We start from the raw sequence: 18,205 nt of genomic DNA on the forward strand, positions 1-18,205 counted from the left end.
TGGAGCCAGCGACCAATAGGAATCCCCTTGTTGGAGCCAGCGACCAATAGGCATCCCCTGTTGGAGCCAGCGACCAATAGGCATCCTTGTTGGAGCCAGCGACCAATAGGCATCCTTGTTGGAGCCAGCGACCAATAGGAATCCTTGTTGGAGCCAGCGATCCAATAGGCATCCTTGTTGGAGCCAGCGACCAATAGGCATCCTTGTTGGAGCCAGCGACCAATAGGCATCCTTGTTGGAGCCAGCGACCAATAGGCATCCTTGTTGGAGCCAGCGACCAATAGGCATCCTTGTTGGAGCCAGCGACCAATAGGAATCCTTGTTGGAGCCAGCGACCAATAGGCATCCCTGGTGGAGCCAGAGACCAATAGGCATCCCCCAGTGGAGCCAGCGACCAATAGGCATCCCCCAGTGGAGCCAGCGACCAATAGGCATCCCTGATTGGAGCCAGCGACCAATAGGAATTACAATGGACAAAAGAGCAATCAACTTCATGGGTGTTGTTGGGCTTATAGATCTTCCTCACACCCCCTTCTGCTTGCAACCCCCCCCCCTCCCCCTCCCCCCTCCCCTCCCTCTCCCCCCCTCCCCCTCCCACATCCTTCCCCCTTCCCCCTCCCCTCTTCCCTCCTTATCATTCCTTATACCTCCTGGAATTCCTTCTCCCCCACCCCTCCCCCCACGTGGGTGTGGGTGTGTATGCCTGTGAGGCGAGCGTGGGGGAGGATGAGGTCGTGGGGATGGGGAGGGTGAGGGAGTAGTGAGGGGGGGTGGTAAAGGGTGCGGCAAGGAGGGGGAGGGGGGGAGGGAGTGAGAGGGGGTGAAGGGGGGGGAGGAAGCTTGATGAGGCAGACAAGCTTGTCTGCCAAGTGTGTACAGGCAGAACTGGTAGGCCTTGTGGACAAGCTGGGGTACAGGGGGGGGGGGGGAGGGGGGGGGAGTAGGCGCGGCCAAAAGTCGTCAACAGGTGCGGCCAAAAGTCGTCAACAGGTGCGGCCAAAAGTCGTCAACAGGTGCGGCCAAAAGTCGTCAACAGGCGCGGCCAAAAGTCGTCAACAGGTGCGGCCAAAAGTCGTCAACAGGCGCGGCCAAAAGTCGTCAACAGGCGCGGCCAAATGTCGTCAACAGGTGCGGCCAAAAGTCGTCAACAGGTGCGGCCAAAAGTCGTCAACAGGTGCGGCCAAAAGTCGTCAACAGGTGCGGCCAAAATCGTCAACAGGCGCGGCCAAAAGTCAACAGGTGCGGCCAAAAGTCGTCAACAGGCGCGGCCAAATGTCGTCAACAGGTGCGGCCAAAAGTCGTCAACAGGTGCGGCCAAAAGTCGTCAACAGGTGCGGCCAAAAGTCGTCAACAGGTGCGGCCAAAATCGTCAACAGGCGCGGCCAAAAGTCAACAGGTGCGGCCAAAAGTCGTCAACAGGTGCGGCCAAAAGTCGTCAACAGGCGCGGCCAAATGTCAACAGGTGCGGCCAAAAGTCGTCAACAGGTGCGGCCAAAAGTCGTCAACAGGCGCGGCCAAAAGTCGTCAAAAGGCGCGGTCAAAAGTCGTCAACAGGCGCGGCCAAAAATCATCAACAGGTGCGGCCAAAATCGTCAACAGGCGCGGCCAAAAGTCGTCAACTGGTGCGGCCAAAAGTCGTCAACAGGTGCGGCCAAAAGTCGTCAACTGGTGCGGCCAAAAGTCGTCAACAGGTGCGGCCAAAAGTCGTCAACAGGCGCGGCCAAAAGTCGTCAACAGGTGCGGCCAAAAGTCGTCAACAGGCGCGGCCAAAAGTCGTCAACAGGCGCGGCCAAACCAACGTCAAGGAAAAAAAAACAGACGTGAATGAACGCAGGTGTACTCACCTAATTGTGCTTGCGGAGGTCGAGCTCTGGCTCTCTGGTCCCGCCTCTCAACTGTCAATCAACAGGTGTACAGGTTCCTGAGCCTACTGGGCTCTATCATATCTACATTTGAAACTGTGTATGGAGTCAGCCTCCACCACATCACTGCCTAATGCATTCCACCTGTTAACTACTCTGACACTCACAACAAAATCTTTCTAAAATCCCTGTTAGCTCCTTTGGGCACTGAGTCCCACCTGTGTCCCCTTGTATATGTGCCTCACCCATGTAGCCAGGTGTAGGCAGAGACGGGTGTAGGCAGGTGTGTGAGAGAGAGATAGCCCAGGTATATCCTGTTGATGAAGGTTCATATAGACTTGGGAGGTGGAGAAAGCTGGTATATGAGGAGGAGGAGGAGGTGGAGTTAAAGGTGGGGAACCGGGCGAGGGTCGAAGGGCAACAGGAGTGGCTGGGTGAGGCGGTGGGGGGTGGGTTGGTGGGGGGGACTCGAACCACCACCACTACTTGGCCATCTCCACCCCCAGGCGGGCCGCTCTTGCCAACCTCCGCGCTGTTAAACTATTTAACCATCTACACCACTTAAACGCTCTTTAACGCCAAACAGACACAACTAAATCATAGACAAACACCTCAAGACCCCCTCTCCCCTACCCGAAGCACCGTTCCCAACACCGCAGACGGACCAAGGAAACTGTTTTGGGAGGCATGAAAGCCGCGATAGGAAAAGCCTGGCGGACAAGTACCATACAAGGTAGGATGACAACATACCCTAAACCGCCCACAGAGAGAATGTTAATTATCTCCACCCAATATACCCCTCTCTCTCTCTCTCTCTCTCTCTCTCTCTCCCCCCTGACACACCCTTGTGTTTAATGCAGCCTAACCCGCTGGGCATAATGCCCCCCCCCCTCCCCATGCCCCCTACGAGTGACGTCGATTCAACGTTATATTATCAGTGCCCACTGGGTTATTTACAACGTAACTAAAATGTTATCTTGGACGATTATGTACGTCGTTAAAACGTAATAACGAGTTAACGTTGTTATTTGGTCGTCTGACAGGTGTGATCTCGACGTCTTAATGATGTCGATAGGTAAAATAACGTAAGTTATGGGCTTGCTGCCATTGGACATCTGCCTCGCAAACTCACAACTAATTATTTCGACTAATTTTGTACGACGTAATACGTTAATAAACGTTGTTACGTTGCAAATTTTCAAAGGTACTAACTACAATGAACAGTGTTGAACAGTTATCTCCTCCTGAGATGCAAAAAGGCGGTCCGTCTAATTACCACAAGCTACCACAAACTACACAAACTTCAGAAAGCTTCCTGGCAATACGTTAGTAATGAATAAATATGATATATTTACTCATTATAATGTTGGTGCTGAATGTACAACACGAAAAAACATAATTTTAATCTGAAAAAGTATCTTTTTATAAAGAAATTAGACGAAAATAAAAAGCTGGTGACGCCAAATCAAGTCGACGATCCAAGCTTCGGTTAGGTTAGGTTAGGTTTGGTTAAGTTAGGTTAGGTTAGGTTAGGTTAGGATAGGTTAGGATAGGTTAGGTTAGGTTAGGTTAGGTCAGCCTAACTTAATATATCATATTTATTCATTACTAACGTATTGCCAGGAAGCTTTCTGAAGTTTGTGTAGTTTGTGGTAGCTTGTGGTAATTAGACGGACCCGCAAAAAGGTGGTTTATCATGCGTTTTGACGTGCCGAATTTAAACATACTAATCCAAATTTAGGTGATTAGCTATTGTTTGATGTGTGAGGGTGGTAAGCAAATCTTGACTGATTCAACAAGTGCTGAACGTTTTTCTCCAAAAGGGCTGCATTCGGAGTGTGGTCTGTCTAATTACCCACAGCATCCTAGCATTAACGTAACTAATGAATAATTCATTACTGTACTGAAATAATGATATATTTATTCACTATAATGTTAGTGCAGAATGTAGAACATGAAAACAAACTGATTTTTTTACTTTGAAATAATATAATTTTATAACGAAATTGGGTCCATCTAATCACCCTAAGCCACAACATTGTCGCTCGGATCGTCGACTTCCTATGGCGTAACATGCCACTTCAGTTTCGTCTAATTTCGTTATAAAATTATATTATTTCAGAGTAAAAATCTGTTTTTACACAGAAAGTCACACTCTCGCATGACTCTCCCACTCACACTCTCGCACGACTATCACACTCACACTCTCACAGTAAAATAGTAAAAACATATTTTAAGACTCTTCTTGGATGAAAACTAGAGCTAATTAACAATTATAAACAAATGTAGACGAGGAGTCACAATAACGTGGCTGATATATGTTGTCCAGACCACACACTAGAAAGTGAAGGGACGACGACGTTTCGGTCCGTCCTGGACCATTCTCAACTTGAGAATACACGAACAAATCCACAAGGGCCGTGATGAGGGTTCGAACCTACATCCCGGATGATCCCAGAATGATAAATATTTCCGTTCTCAGTGGCCCAGAATTAGTCAAGATTGACTTAATTTGTTTCAGAATCATATTTTTTGGCTGTAAACCAAATCGTAGTCCAATTTAGACCAAAATTTGGCTGTATTACGTTGAAACGACGAGCATACCAAGCTATTGTTAACTGCCTCGTCAACCAAAGCAGGCCTTAACACCCTCGTTAATACGTATACTCTCTAAAGTAACATTCAAACAGGAAATTATTACCTACAAACAGATGCAATTTCCAACAGATAATATGTTCTATTGCTATTGGTTAGGTGGGTTGCTTGGGTTAGTACGTTATTAATTAAGGACAAACAGATGCATTTTTGACGGAGTGGCTAATCGCGAGCACGAACCGGACAAGCCAGAATACCCTGATAATAATTAGTTATTTTTGCTAATTGAACAACGATAATTGCTAATTGCTCGTTAAGCGAGTTGATAGACAATATAGAATTGCGTCTGTTATAAAAGTGTTTTATACACTATAAAATAATGTGTATTTTATTTTGGACTGAAGGTTTAAGCCCACAAAATTAAAATGTATTTCCCCCTTGTATAATGCGTATAATTACTATAATACATTATTTTGTTATACAAATTTTACTTATAGACGTAATTTGTTACTATTCAATTTTAAATTATTATTTTTAATTATATTATTAAAGTATTGCGATTATTATTATTGTTACTATTCTTCTTATTAATTTATTATTAGTATTTGTATTATATTTTAATTGTTAAACTTACTGAAGTTTTATGTTAAATTCGTATTATTAAATTTGTATTGTTAAATTTTTAGTATTAATTTTTTATTATTTATTATCAAATTTTTTTACATTTTGATTATTTATTTTTTTATTATTACTCCTTTTCAATTATTTTTATTATTGAAGTTAGTTTAATGTGTTGACTTGAGGCAGGCAAGGCTGGTTTCTCCCTCACTCCCTGTGAGGCGGCGTACCGGTCCTGCCCAGGTGAAGGTGGCTGGGGGGGGCAGGTGAAGGTGGCTGGGGGGCAGGTGAAGGTGGCCGGGGGGGGCAGGTGAAGGTGGCTGGGGGGCAGGTGAAGGTGGCTGGGGGGGGCAGGTGAAGGTGGCTGGGGGGGCAGGTGAAGGTGGCTGGGGGGGGCAGGTGAAGGTGGCTGGGGGGGCAGGTGAAGGTGGCTGGGGGGGCAGGTGAAGGTGGCTGGGGGGGGGCAGGTGAAAGTGGCTGGGGGGCAGGTGAAGGTGGCTGGGGGGGACAGGTGAAGGTGGCTGGGGGGGCAGGTGAAGGTGGCTGGGGGGGACAGGTGAAGGTGGCTGGGGGGGCAGGTGAAGGTGGCTGGGGGGCAGGTGAAGGTGGCTGGGGGGCAGGTGAAGGTGGCTGGGGGGGCAGGTGAAGGTGGCTGGGGGGGGGCAGGTGAAGGTGGCTGGGGGGGCAGGTGAAGGTGGCTGGGGGGCAGGTGAAGGTGGCTGGGGGGGCAGGTGAAGGTGGCTGGGGGGGGGCAGGTGAAAGTGGCTGGGGGGCAGGTGAAGGTGGCTGGGGGGGACAGGTGAAGGTGGCTGGGGGGGCAGGTGAAGGTGGCTGGGGGGGACAGGTGAAGGTGGCTGGGGGGGCAGGTGAAGGTGGCTGGGGGGGACAGGTGAAGGTGGCTGGGGGGGCAGGTGAAGGTGGCTGGGGGGGCAGGTGAAGGTGGCTGGGGGGGCAGGTGAAGGTGGCTGGGGGGGGGGCAGGTGAAGGTGGCTGGGGGGCAGGTGAAGGTGGCTGGGGGGCAGGTGAAGGTGGCTGGGGGGGGGCAGGTGAAGGTGGCTGGGGGGGCAGGTGAAGGTGGCTGGGGGGGACAGGTGAAGGTGGCTGGGGGGGCAGGTGAAGGTGGCTGGGGGGGCAGGTGAAGGTGGCTGGGGGGGCAGGTGAAGGTGGCTGGGGGGGGGCAGGTGAAGGTGGCTGGGGGGCAGGTGAAGGTGGCTGGCGGGCAGGTGAAGGTGGCTGGGGGGGCAGGTGAAGGTGGCTGGGGGGGACAGGTGAAGGTGGCTGGGGGGGGGGCAGGTGAAGGTGGCTGGGGGGGGCAGGTGAAGGTGGCTGGGGGGCAGGTGAAGGTGGCTGGGGGGGGGCAGGTGAAGGTGGCCGGGGGGGCAGGTGAAGGTGGCTGGGGGGCAGGTGAAGATGGCTGGGGGGCAGGTGGTGGCTGGGGGGCAGGTGAAGGTGGCTGGGGGGCAGGTGAAGGTGGCTGGGGGGCAGGTGAAGGTGGCTGGGGGCAGGTGAAGGTGGCTGGGGGGCAGGTGAAGGTGGCTGGGGGGCAGGTGAAGGTGGCTGGGGGGCAGGTGAAGGTGGCTGGGGGGGCAGGTGAAGGTGGATGGGGGGGCAGGTGAAGGTGGCTGGGGGGGCAGGTGAAGGTGGCTGGGGGGGCAGGTGAAGGTGGCTGGGGGGGGGCAGGTGAAGGTGGCTGGGGGCAGGTGAAGGTGGCTGGGGGCAGGTGAAGGTGGCTGGGGGGCAGGTGAAGGTGGCTGGGGGGGCAGGTGAAGGTGGCTGGGGGGGCAGGTGAAGGTGGCTGGGGGGGGCAGGTGAAGGTGGCTGGGGGGGGCAGGTGAAGGTGGCTGGGGGGCAGGTGAAGGTGGCTGGGGGGGCAGGTGAAGGTGGCTGGGGGGCAGGTGAAGGTGGCTGGGGGGCAGGTGAGGTGGCTGGGGGGGCAGGTGAAGGTGAAGACGGTGAAAGAAAGATAATGCGAAGATGAGCAAGTGAAGAGGAAGTAGTGAAGGAGACGGCCTTGAGTGTGAGACGCGCGTGCAGGTGTAATTATTGCGTGTGTGTACTCTCCTTGATGTACTCTCCTTGGTGTACTCTCCTTGATGTACTCTCCTTGGTGTACTCTCCTTGATGTACTCTCCTTGATGTACTCTCCTTGATGTACTCTCCTTGGTGTACTCTCCTTGATGTACTCTCCTTGGTGTACTCTCCTTGGTGTACTCCCCTTGGTGTACTCTCCTTGGTGTACTCTCCTTGGTGTACTCTCCTTCATGTACTCTCCTTGATGTACTCTCCCTGGTGTACTCCCCTTGGTGTACTCTCCTTGGTGTACTCTCCTTGGTGTACTCTCCTTGATGTACTCTCCCTTGTGTACTCCCCTTGGTGTACTCTCCTTGGTGTACTCTCCTTGGTGTACTCTCCTTGATGTACTCTCCCTGGTGTACTCCCCTTGGTGTACTCTCCTTGGTGTACTCTCCTTGGTGTACTCTCCTTGGTGTACTCTCCTTGGTGTACTCTCCTTGGTGTACTCTCCTTGATGTACTCTCTCTGGTGTACTCCCCTTGGTGTACTCTCCTTGATGTACTCTCCCTGGTGTACTCCCCTTGGTGTACTCTCCTTGGTGTACTCCTCTTGGTGTACTCTCCTTGGTGTACTCTCCTTGGTGTACTCTCCTTGATGTACTCTCCCTGGTGTACTCCCCTTGGTGTACTCTCCTTGGTGTACTCTCCTTGGTGTACTCTCCTTGATGTACTCTCCCTGGTGTACTCCCCTTGGTGTACTCTCCTTGGTGTACTCCTCTTGGTGTACTCTCCTTGGTGTACTCTCCTTGGTGTACTCTCCTTGGTGTACTCTCCTTGGTGTACTCTCCTTGATGTACTCTCCTTGGTGTACATCACCACTATAGCTATATACTCTATTACACTCACCACTATTACACTCACCACTATTACTCTCACCACTATTACACTCACCACTATTACACTCATCACTATTACTCTCACCACTATTACACTCACCACTATTACTCTCACCACTATTACACTCACCACTATTACTCTCACCACTATTACACTCACCACTATTACTCTCACCACTATTACACTCACCACTATTACTCTCACCACTATTACACTCACCACTATTACACTCACCACTATTACACTCACCACTATTACACTCATCACTATTACTCTCACCACTATTACACTCACCACTATTACTCTCACCACTATTACACTCACCACTATTACACTCATCACTATTACTCTCACCACTATTACACTCACCACTATTACACTCACCACTATTACACTCACCACTATTACTCTCACCACTATTACACTCACCACTATTACTCTCACCACTATTACATTCACCACTATTACACTCACCACTATTACACTCACCACTATTACACTCACCACTATTACTCTCACCACTATTACACTCACCACTATTACTCTCACCACTATTACACTCACCACTATTACTCTCACCACTATTACACTCACCACTATTACACTCACCACTATTACACTCACCAATATTACTCTCACCACTATTACACTCACCACTATTACACTCACCACTATTACACTCACCACTATTACTCTCACCACTATTACACTCACCACTATTACTCTCACCACTATTACACTCACCACTATTACTCTCACCACTATTACACTCACCACTATTACTCTCACCACTATTACTCTCACCACTATTACATTCACCACTATTACACTCACCACTATTACTCTCACCACTATTACACTCACCACTATTACACTCACCACTATTACACTCACCACTATTACACTCACCACTATTACACTCACCACTATTACTCTCACCACTATTACACTCACCACTATTACTCTCACCACTATTACACTCACCACTATTACTCTCACCACTATTACACTCACCACTATTACTCTCACCACTATTACTCTCACCACTATTACATTCACCACTATTACACTCACCACTATTACTCTCACCACTATTACACTCACCACTATTACACTCACCACTATTACACTCACCACTATTACACTCACCACTATTACACTCACCACTATTACTCTCACCACTATTACACTCACCACTATTACTGTCTACTCCATTGAAAATCCTACTGTCATTTGCAAAGGATGACACAGTACTATAGTTTATATATATTTATACCTGTACCTATATGTCTGATATAAGGATGAGAAGAAGTACCGGGGCAAGCAGGATACCTTTGGGGGGGGGGGACTGAGCTCTTCACGGGGGGGGGGGGACTGAGCTCTTCACGGGGGGGGGGGGTGCTGAGCTCTTCACGGGGGGGGGGGGACTGAGCTCTTCACGGGGGGGGGGGGTGCTGAGCTCTTCACGGGGGGGGGGCTGAGCTCTTTACGGGGGGGGCTGAGCTCTTCACGGGGGGGGGGGATAATTTGACTTTATTGACTATTACACTCTGAGTACTGTTTGTTGGGAAGTTAAAAGATCCATTTTCCTACTTTGCCAGTAATTCCCGTTGCGCGTAATAACGCCATCTTCTTGAGGTTATCTTGAGATGATTTCGGGGCTTTAGTGTCCCCACGGCCCGGTCCTCGACCAGGCCTCCACCCCCAGGAAGCAGCTCGTGACAGCTGACTAACACCCAGGTACCTATTTTACTGCTAGGTACAGGGGCATAGGGTGAAAGAAACTCTGCCCATTGTTTCTCGCCGGCGCCTGGGATCGAACCCAGGACCACAGGATCACAAGTCCAGTGTGCTGTCCGCTCGGCCGACCGGCCATAATCACATTTGTTGAAAGCTTTCGCGAAATCATATTACAATGGCGTCTTGTTTGTCTTCCCTGGCACCTTAGGCCGTGTCATAGTGGTCCAGTGTTTGTTAGGAGGCAGGATCGCGGCCCTCTACTGAACCTATGTTGCTCTGGGATGTGTAGATGCTGTGATTCCGTATTGTGATCTTACTTCTTACCACTTGGTTCTTAGTAAGGGGAGCCGGTCGGCCGAGCGGACAACACGCTGAACTTGTGATCCTGTGGTCCTGGGTTCGATCCCAGGCGCCGACGAGAAACATTGGTTAGAGTTTCTTTCACCCTATGCCCCTGTTACCTAGCAGTAAAATAGGTACCTGGGTGTTAGTCAGCTGTCACGGGCTGCTTCCTGGGGGTGGAAGCCTGGTCGACGACCGGGCCGCGGGGACGCTAAGCCCCGGTGCTACACATTCCAAAATGGGTCTAGCAAAAGCTGTGTAGATTGCCTTTGAAAAGAGTCCTTCATAAACATTGTTCTAATATTTACCAGCGTCTCATACGCTGCTGATGTCACCCAGTTTATGTGTGTGCCTCTGGAGGAAGTGTTGGACCTATATTCACTCGCAAATACTTTTCTCTTAAACTTCTGTGCTTGCCTTCCTCTTATGGTGCAGATATCTTCTAGTGTCCTTTCTTTCTTTCCCATCTTCATTACCTTACACTTATTACGATTGACTTTTAGAAACCATTTGTTTGAGCACTCTTGTAGTTTACTAAGGTCATGTTGTAACCTCCTGCAGTCTTCTTTAGTTTCTACATGACTCATTATCTTAGCACCGTCTGAAAAGAGTGGTGGTGGTGGTGGTGGTAGTGGTGGTGGTGGTGGTGGTGGTGGTGGTGGTGGCTGACGGTGGTGGTGGTAGTGGTGGTGGCTGACGGTGGTGGTGGTAGTGGTGGTGATGATGGTAGTGGTGGTGGGGGACGAGGGTGGTAGTGGTGGTGGTGGAGGGGGGTGGTAGTGGTGGTGGCTGACGGTGGTGGTGGTAGTGGTGGTGATGATGGTAGTGGTGGTGGGGGACGAGGGTGGTAGTGGTGGTGGTGGAGGGGGGTGGTAGTGGTGGTGGTGGACGGGGGGTGGTAGTGGTGATGATGGTGGTGATTGTAGTGGTGGTGGTGGTAGTGGTGGTGGTGGTAGTGGTGGTGGTGATGGTGGTGGTGGCTGACGGAGGTGGTGGCCGTTGTGGTGGTGATGGTGGTGGTGACGGTGGTGTTGGTGGTGGACGGGGGTGGTAGTAGTGGTGGTAGTGGTGATGATGATGATGATGGTTATCTTGAGGTTATCTTGAGATGATTTCGGGGCTTTAGTGTCCCCGCGGCCCGGTCCTCGACCAGGCCTCCACCCCCAGGAAGCAGCCCGTGACAGCTGACTAACACCCAGGTACCTATTTACTGCTAGGTAACAGGGGCATAGGGTGAAAGAAACTTGGCCCATTTGTTTCTGCCTCGTGCGGGAATCGAACCCGCGCCGCAGAATTACGAGTCCTGCGCGCTATCCACCAGGCTACGAGGCCCCCTAGTGGTGGTGGTAGTGGTGGTGGGGGACGGGGGTGGTAGTGGTGGTGGTGATAGTGGTGATGGTGATGATGGTGGGGGGGGGGGACGGGGTTGATGGTGGTGGTGGTGGACAGGGGTGGTAGTGGTGGTGGACAGGGGTGGTAGTGGTGGTGGTGGTGGTGGTGGTGGTGATAGTGGTGATGATGATGATGGTGGACGGGGGTGGTAAGAAGACTCCGGACACAGACAGGAGAGGGGGGAAGGCCGTCCACTTTTTCGCCTGTCTATTCATATCGTTTTTGCCTAAAGCTTTTCAAGGCCGAGGGGGGAGGGGGGGGGGGGGTACCTCGCCGTGTCCTTATGCACCCCCCTCCCACCACAACCACACCCCCACCACCCCCATTACAAATGGGGTGGGTAATGGGCGCCGTGATTAGGGGCGTGGGAGCTGTGAGATCCATGTGCTGACTTTTTTAACCTTGGTAACACCAGCGCCGGGAAAGGTAGGAGGGGAGGGGAGGGGAGGGGAGGGGAGGTACTGGGTGTGAGACAGGTAGGTAGGACAGGCACTCGGAGATGGAAGGAAAATTTTTTCCCTTCTCTTTCCCTTTTCCCTTTGAGACGAAGTAAAGATTCTTGGAGGAAAAAAAAAAGATTGGGGTAACAAAAATCTTGGAGGAAAAAAAAATTGTGGGTAAAAAAAATAATAATCTTGGAAAAAAATCATATTGGGGAAAAAAAGGAAAAAAAAACATTCTTAAGGGTAAAAAAAAAATGAAAGCTCCCCAAGGCAAATAAATGAGTTACGGAGAAGACATGATTAGACAAGATAGGGTTGTTAAGATGAAACTGCCGTAACCACCAGATAGGGAGAGCCCCAAAGGCAAGAAAGGGGGCCCAAGACACCAGGTACCCCAGGAGAGGTAAGGATGATGGGCAAGGTGGGTAATAGAGGGGGTTTACAAGACCCTATAATAATAATACCCAAGGGCACCTGTTTTGTCCCATTTTACCCTACTCAATATTTTTTTTTTCACCCTATCGACTGGGAGCCGGTCGGCCGGTCGAACAGCAAGCTGGACTTGTGTTCCTGTGGGCCCGGGGTCGATCCCAGGCGCCGGCGAGAAACAATGGGCAGAGTTTCTTTCACCCTATGCCCCCTGTTACCTAGGAGTAAAAAAGGTACCTGGGTGTTAGTCAGCTGTCACGGGCTGCTTCCTGGGGGTGGAGGCCTGGTCGAGGACCGGGCCGCGGGGACACTAAAGCCCCGAAATCATCTCAAGATAACCTCAAGATAACCTCCCTCCGGCGTAAAAATCACGGTGGTTTAGAGAAATTACCCCCCCCCCCCACGGGAATATTGACGATTTACAGGTCCCTAAAGACAATTCAAGTTAGGCAAAACTGCGCTGCATTTCCTTATGCAGAGCAAACTTAGTATGCAACATTGAACTTGAAGCACTGCAACACTGAACTTAAAGATTGATATTGCAGCAACAAAGTTATACTCAAGTACTTTACCATGGCCGAAAGCTGCAATTGCAATCACATACCTGGAAAAGAAAATCACTGAACGTTAGAACACTGAACATTAGAACACTGAACATTAGAACACTGAACATTAGAACACTGAACATTAGATCACTGTACATTAGATCACTGTACATTATAACACTAAACATTAGAACACTGAACATTAGAACACTGAACATTAGATCACTGTACAATAGAACACTGAACATTAGATCACTGTACATTAGATCACTGTACATTATAACACTAAACATTAGAACACTGAACATTAGAACACTGAACATTAGATCACTGTACAATAGAACACTAAACATTAGAACACTGAACATTAGAACACTGAACATTAGATCACTGTACATTAGAACACAAAACATTAGAACACTGAACATTAGATCACTGTACATTATAACACTAAACATTAGAACACTGAACATTAGAACACTGAACATTAGAACACTGAACATTAGAACACTAAACATTAGAACACTGAACATTAGAACACTGAACATTAGAACACTGTACATTATAACACTAAACATTAGAACACTGAACATTAGAACACTGAACACTAGAACACTAAACATTAGAACACTGAACATTAGAACACTGAATGTTAGAACACTAAACATTAGATCACTGAACATTAGAACATCCGTTCAAAAATTGCAACGTATTAGTGAAAAAAAAGATTAAAGCACCGTATTATTCACGTTTTCGATGCGTCGGCTCGATAGGTTGGATGGGTTGCTTGGGTTCGTCCGTCACCGGTTGGTGCAAAACTGACGTATTATTGTAGTTCTACACGACGTGGCAACATTGCAGATGCAACATTGGTCGTTTTTTCACAACATTGAGTTCTGTATTCCTAGGGGCCGGTCGGCCGAGCGGATAGCACGCTGGACTTGTGATCCTGTGGTCCTGGGTTCGATCCCAGGCGCCGGCGAGAAACAATGGGCAGAGTTTCTTTCACCCTATGTCCCTGTTACCTAGCAGTAAATAGGTACCTGGGTGTTAGTCAGCTGTCACGGGCTGCTTCCTGGGAGTGGAGGCCTGGTCGAGGACCGGGCCGCGGGGACACTAAAAAGCCCCGAAATCTTCTCAAGATAACCTCAAGATTGGTCGCAATCTTCACAATCTCGTCTAATTATCAGCCCTCTATTATTTCCCTATTTTTATCGCTTCTTCTCTTCACCCTATGCTTCCCTCTGACCCTATTTCCTTCTGTATTTTTGCTCCTCTTCCTGTCCCATTTATTGCCCCTTTTCCATGAGAAAGGAAGGCAATAATGGGATAGAATAATACGGTAGAATAGGGTAGGATAGGTAGATAATACGATAGAACAATAGGGTAGAATAATGGGGTAGATTAATAGGGATGGATATGATAGACAATAGGGAAAGTTAACAGTGGTTGGAAAAACAGGATAGAAAGCTATAAAGCTCCCATCTAGAGTGAGCTCCTGTCAAGAGAGCGCTCCCACCAAGTAAGCTCTTACCTAGAGAAAGGTCTCACTTAGAGAGAACTCTCACCTTAGAGAGAGCTTTCACCTAGACAGAGAGAGCTGTCACCTAGAGAGAGAGAGAGAGAGAGAGAGAGAGAGAGAGAGAGAGAGAGAGAGAGAGAGAGAGAGAGAGAGAGAGAGAGAGAGAGAGAGAGAGAGAGAGAGAGAGAGAACTCTCACATAGAGAGAGAGACCTCTCACCTAGAGAGAGAGAGAGCTCTCACCTAGAGAGAGAGAGCTGTCACCTAGAGAGAGAGAGAGAGAGCTCTCACCTAGAGAGAGAGAGAAAGAGAGAAGTCTCACCTAGAGAGAGAGCTCTCACCTAGAGAGAGAGAGAAGTCTCACCTAGAGAGAGAGAGCTCTCACCTAGAGAGAGAGAGAAGTCTCACCTAGAGAGAGAGAGCTCTCACCTAGAGAGAGAGAGAGAGCTCTCACCTAGAGAGAGAGAGAGCTGTCACCTAGAGAGAGAGAGAACTCTCACCTAGAGAGAGAGAGCTGTCACCTAGAGAGAGAGAGAGAACTCTCACCTAGAGAGAGAGAGAGCTCTCACCTAGAGAGAGAGAACTCTCACCTAGAGAGAGAGAGAGAGAGAGAAGTCTCGCCATGAAAATTCTCATTCTTCCAGCCTGTCAATTTTCTTCGTGTAGGGGTTATGGAGAAGTCTTGGTCCCTCGAACCTGCCACGGCTTACAAGGTCTCCGTGGCCAGCGCCGTGGCCTCATATGACAAGAAATTTAACCCCAAAACATTCCTCCCTTCGACCTCCCCCCCCCCACCGTTTGAATGGGTTCCTGATCGCGAAGAAGGTCAGGTTAGGCAAGGCCATAGTCTGTAAGACCCGGGGTCACAGTTTGTAAGGATCTCTTGAGCGCGATGGCAACCTGCACGGGTTCAAGGGTAGGGGCCAAGAGCTAAAGCTAGATCCTGCAGGCGCGCGCGCGCGCATACACATATACACGGGGGGCTTGCGGTTGAGTGGGCAGCGCTCTGGGGGGTCGTAATCCTAAGGGCCCGGGTTCGATCAAGGCAGACAGAAACATACCCTGATGCACCTGTTCACCTAGCAGTAAATAGGTACTTGGGAGTTTTAACAGCTGCAACGGGCTGCTTCCTAGGGGTGTGTGTGTGTGTGTGTATTTACTATTTGTGTTTGCAGAATCGAGCTATTAGCTCTTGGACCCCGCCTTTCTAACTATTATTTTTCTCTATTATATCTGCTACATATACTGCATTTCTAACACACACACACACACACACACACACACACACACACACACACACACACACACACACACACACACACACACACACACACACACACACACACACACACACCTCCCCAGGAAGCAGCCCGTAGCTGCTGTCTAACTCCCCGGTACCTATTTATGTTTTGTACGTGGTTTCCGTTTTTATATTTCCTTTTTTCCGTAGCGCATGAGCTGGTACTTATCTTCATTAAACACCATATTATTTTCAGTTGCCCATAGAAAGACCTGAATTACATCTGATTGGAGGTTTGCCGTGTCCTCTATGTTGTCTACTCTCATGAAGATCCTAGTGTCATCTGTAAAGGATGATACAGTACTATAGATTGTGTCCTTGTCTATGTTGATATGAGGATGAGAAAAAGTACTGTAGCAAGCACAGTACCCTGGGGGACTGAGCTCTTCACGGGCGGATTTTATTTTGTGGACTATTACACATTAAGTTCTGTTAGTCAGGAAATGTAGATCCATCTGCCTATTTTTCCGGTAATTCTTCTTGGACGCATTTTGTGTACAATAACACCATGGTCACATTCGTCGAAGGCTTTTGCGAAATCTGTGTAAATCACATCAGGGTTTTGTTTGTCTTCCATGGCATCTAATGCCATGTCATAGTGGTCCAGCAACTGTGACAGGCAAGAGCGCCCTGTTCTGAAACCATGTTGTCCAGGGTTATGGAGATGCTGGGATTCCATGTATTTAGTAATCTTACTTCTTAGCACTCTCTCAAAGATTTTTATGATATGTGAAGTTAGTGCTATCGGTCTGTAATTTTTTGCCTCTGTCTTATTTCCTCCTTTATGGAGTGGTGCTATCTCTGCTGTCTTTAGTATGTCAGGGATAACGGTATGGTATGTTTAGTATGATAGCAACATATAAAATACTTAAAAGGATTGAAAGAGTGGAAATAGACAAAATGTTCACACGGAATACCAACAGAACAAAGGGACATGGGTGGAAGCTGGAAACTCAGATGAGTCAAAGAGATTGAACGTTTTCTTCTAGCGTGAGAATAATGGGGAAATAGAATGAATTAAAGGAGCAGGCTGTAGAATCAAACATTTTTCATAGTTTGAAAACTAGATACGACAGGGAAGTAGGACAGGAGTCATTGCTTTAAACAACCGGTGGCTAGAGAGGCACTCTCTCTCCAGGTCCCTTAGGTGTGTGGCACTCTCTCTCTCCAGGTGCCATAGTGTGGCACTGTCTCCTCAGGTGCCGTAGGTGTGTGGCACGTTGAAGCAAAACAAATAATATTGAATTTGTTTTTAGGCAAAAACATGGTGATTCTCGGGACAAAACAGTGTTACACACACCTCTGGAATGTTGTCTGGGAGGGTTAGGTGTTGTGTGGGTGTAGATGGGTGGGGTTGGTGTTGTGAGGGTGTGGCTGTGTGGGTGTGGACGAGAGGGTGTGGTTGTGGTTGTGTGGGTGTTGGGAAGGGTTAGATGTTTTTGTGGTGAGGAGAAAATGGGTGTAGGCGTGGTTGTGTGGGTGGGGGTTGTATGGGTAGGGAGGTGATGGGCGGGGTTGTGGGTGGAGAGGTGATGGGCGGGGATGTGTGGGTGTCTGTCATTAATTATTTTCATGCTGATGGAATCCACGGATTCAGGACGTCGAAGAGACGTCAGTCAGGTGAGTGGAGTTTTAACCCAGTGGGCCCATGCGTACACCTGGAGCATACCTGGAGAGTGTTTCCAGAGTTCTTCTACCCCCTCACGAAAGTACGACTACGACTTGTGATAACTTGGTCCAACAGGCTGTTGCCTGGGAGGAGGAGGGAGGGGGAAGGGGGGGTGTAAACGACGTTCAAGACGTTAATTCGGCGTTCAGTGAGCGTTGCTTTTGGGTACTGTTCCCAACATTCGGGCCCATTGTTATTTCGACGCAAGATCAACGTATACCACTTGGGCTGGACGGTATAGAGCGACGGTCTGGCTTCATGCAGGTCGGCGTTCAATTCCCCGACCGTCCACAAGTGGTTGGACACCATTCCTTTCCTCCCCCCGTCCCATCCCAAATCCTTATCCTGACCCCTTCCCAGTGCTATATAGTCGCTATGGCTTGGTGCTCTCTCCTGATAGTCCCCTTCAACGTCATATTAAGACTGGATTATGTCCAGGTTTTGTGCAAGGGGGTGGGGGGGGGAGGAGGAGTAACCAACACCCACAGTAGGTTACTGTGGGCGTTGACATGGGTGGAGTTAGAGTGGGAGGGAGGGATAAACATGGGGGAAATGGGCGGGGGGCGGGTAGAAATATGCCGGGATACCCATGTGATATCATAGGTGGGTGAGTAAGGGGCGCTGGATGAGCTGAGGGTGTGGGCGTAGGGTGGGGGGGGGGTGTGAGTGAGTGAGTGAGTTAGGGGGCGTGGATTTAGGGTGAGTTAGTTAGGGGGGGGGGTGTAACCGTTCAGGTGGGCGGGCTCATGGACACATTCCTGAACTGTGGGCGTGAGAGACTCACTCGATGGTGGGTGGGTGGGGGGGGGGGGTAGTATGTATGAACATCACCCGTGAACC

General features: G+C 49.6%; 1 protein-coding gene across 2 annotated transcripts in view; it reads right to left on the reverse strand.

The window, feature by feature from the left end:
• Positions 1-18,205, reverse strand: part of LOC123755896 (Krueppel-like factor 8) — a 292,335-nt gene that overhangs the window by 186,113 nt on the left and 88,017 nt on the right. The window contains exon 3 of one of the 2 annotated variants that reach the window (XM_069300170.1): positions 12,903-12,934. The exons of the other annotated variant lie outside the window; for it this stretch is intronic. Coding sequence (XP_069156271.1) covers positions 12,903-12,905 — 3 coding nt within the window. The 5' untranslated portion in view covers positions 12,906-12,934. The remainder of the gene's footprint in view (positions 1-12,902; positions 12,935-18,205) is intronic. 2 annotated transcript variants of the gene reach the window in all.

This window comes from Procambarus clarkii, chromosome 43, assembly GCF_040958095.1.
Source record: "Procambarus clarkii isolate CNS0578487 chromosome 43, FALCON_Pclarkii_2.0, whole genome shotgun sequence".
NCBI lineage: Eukaryota > Metazoa > Arthropoda > Malacostraca > Decapoda > Cambaridae > Procambarus > Procambarus clarkii.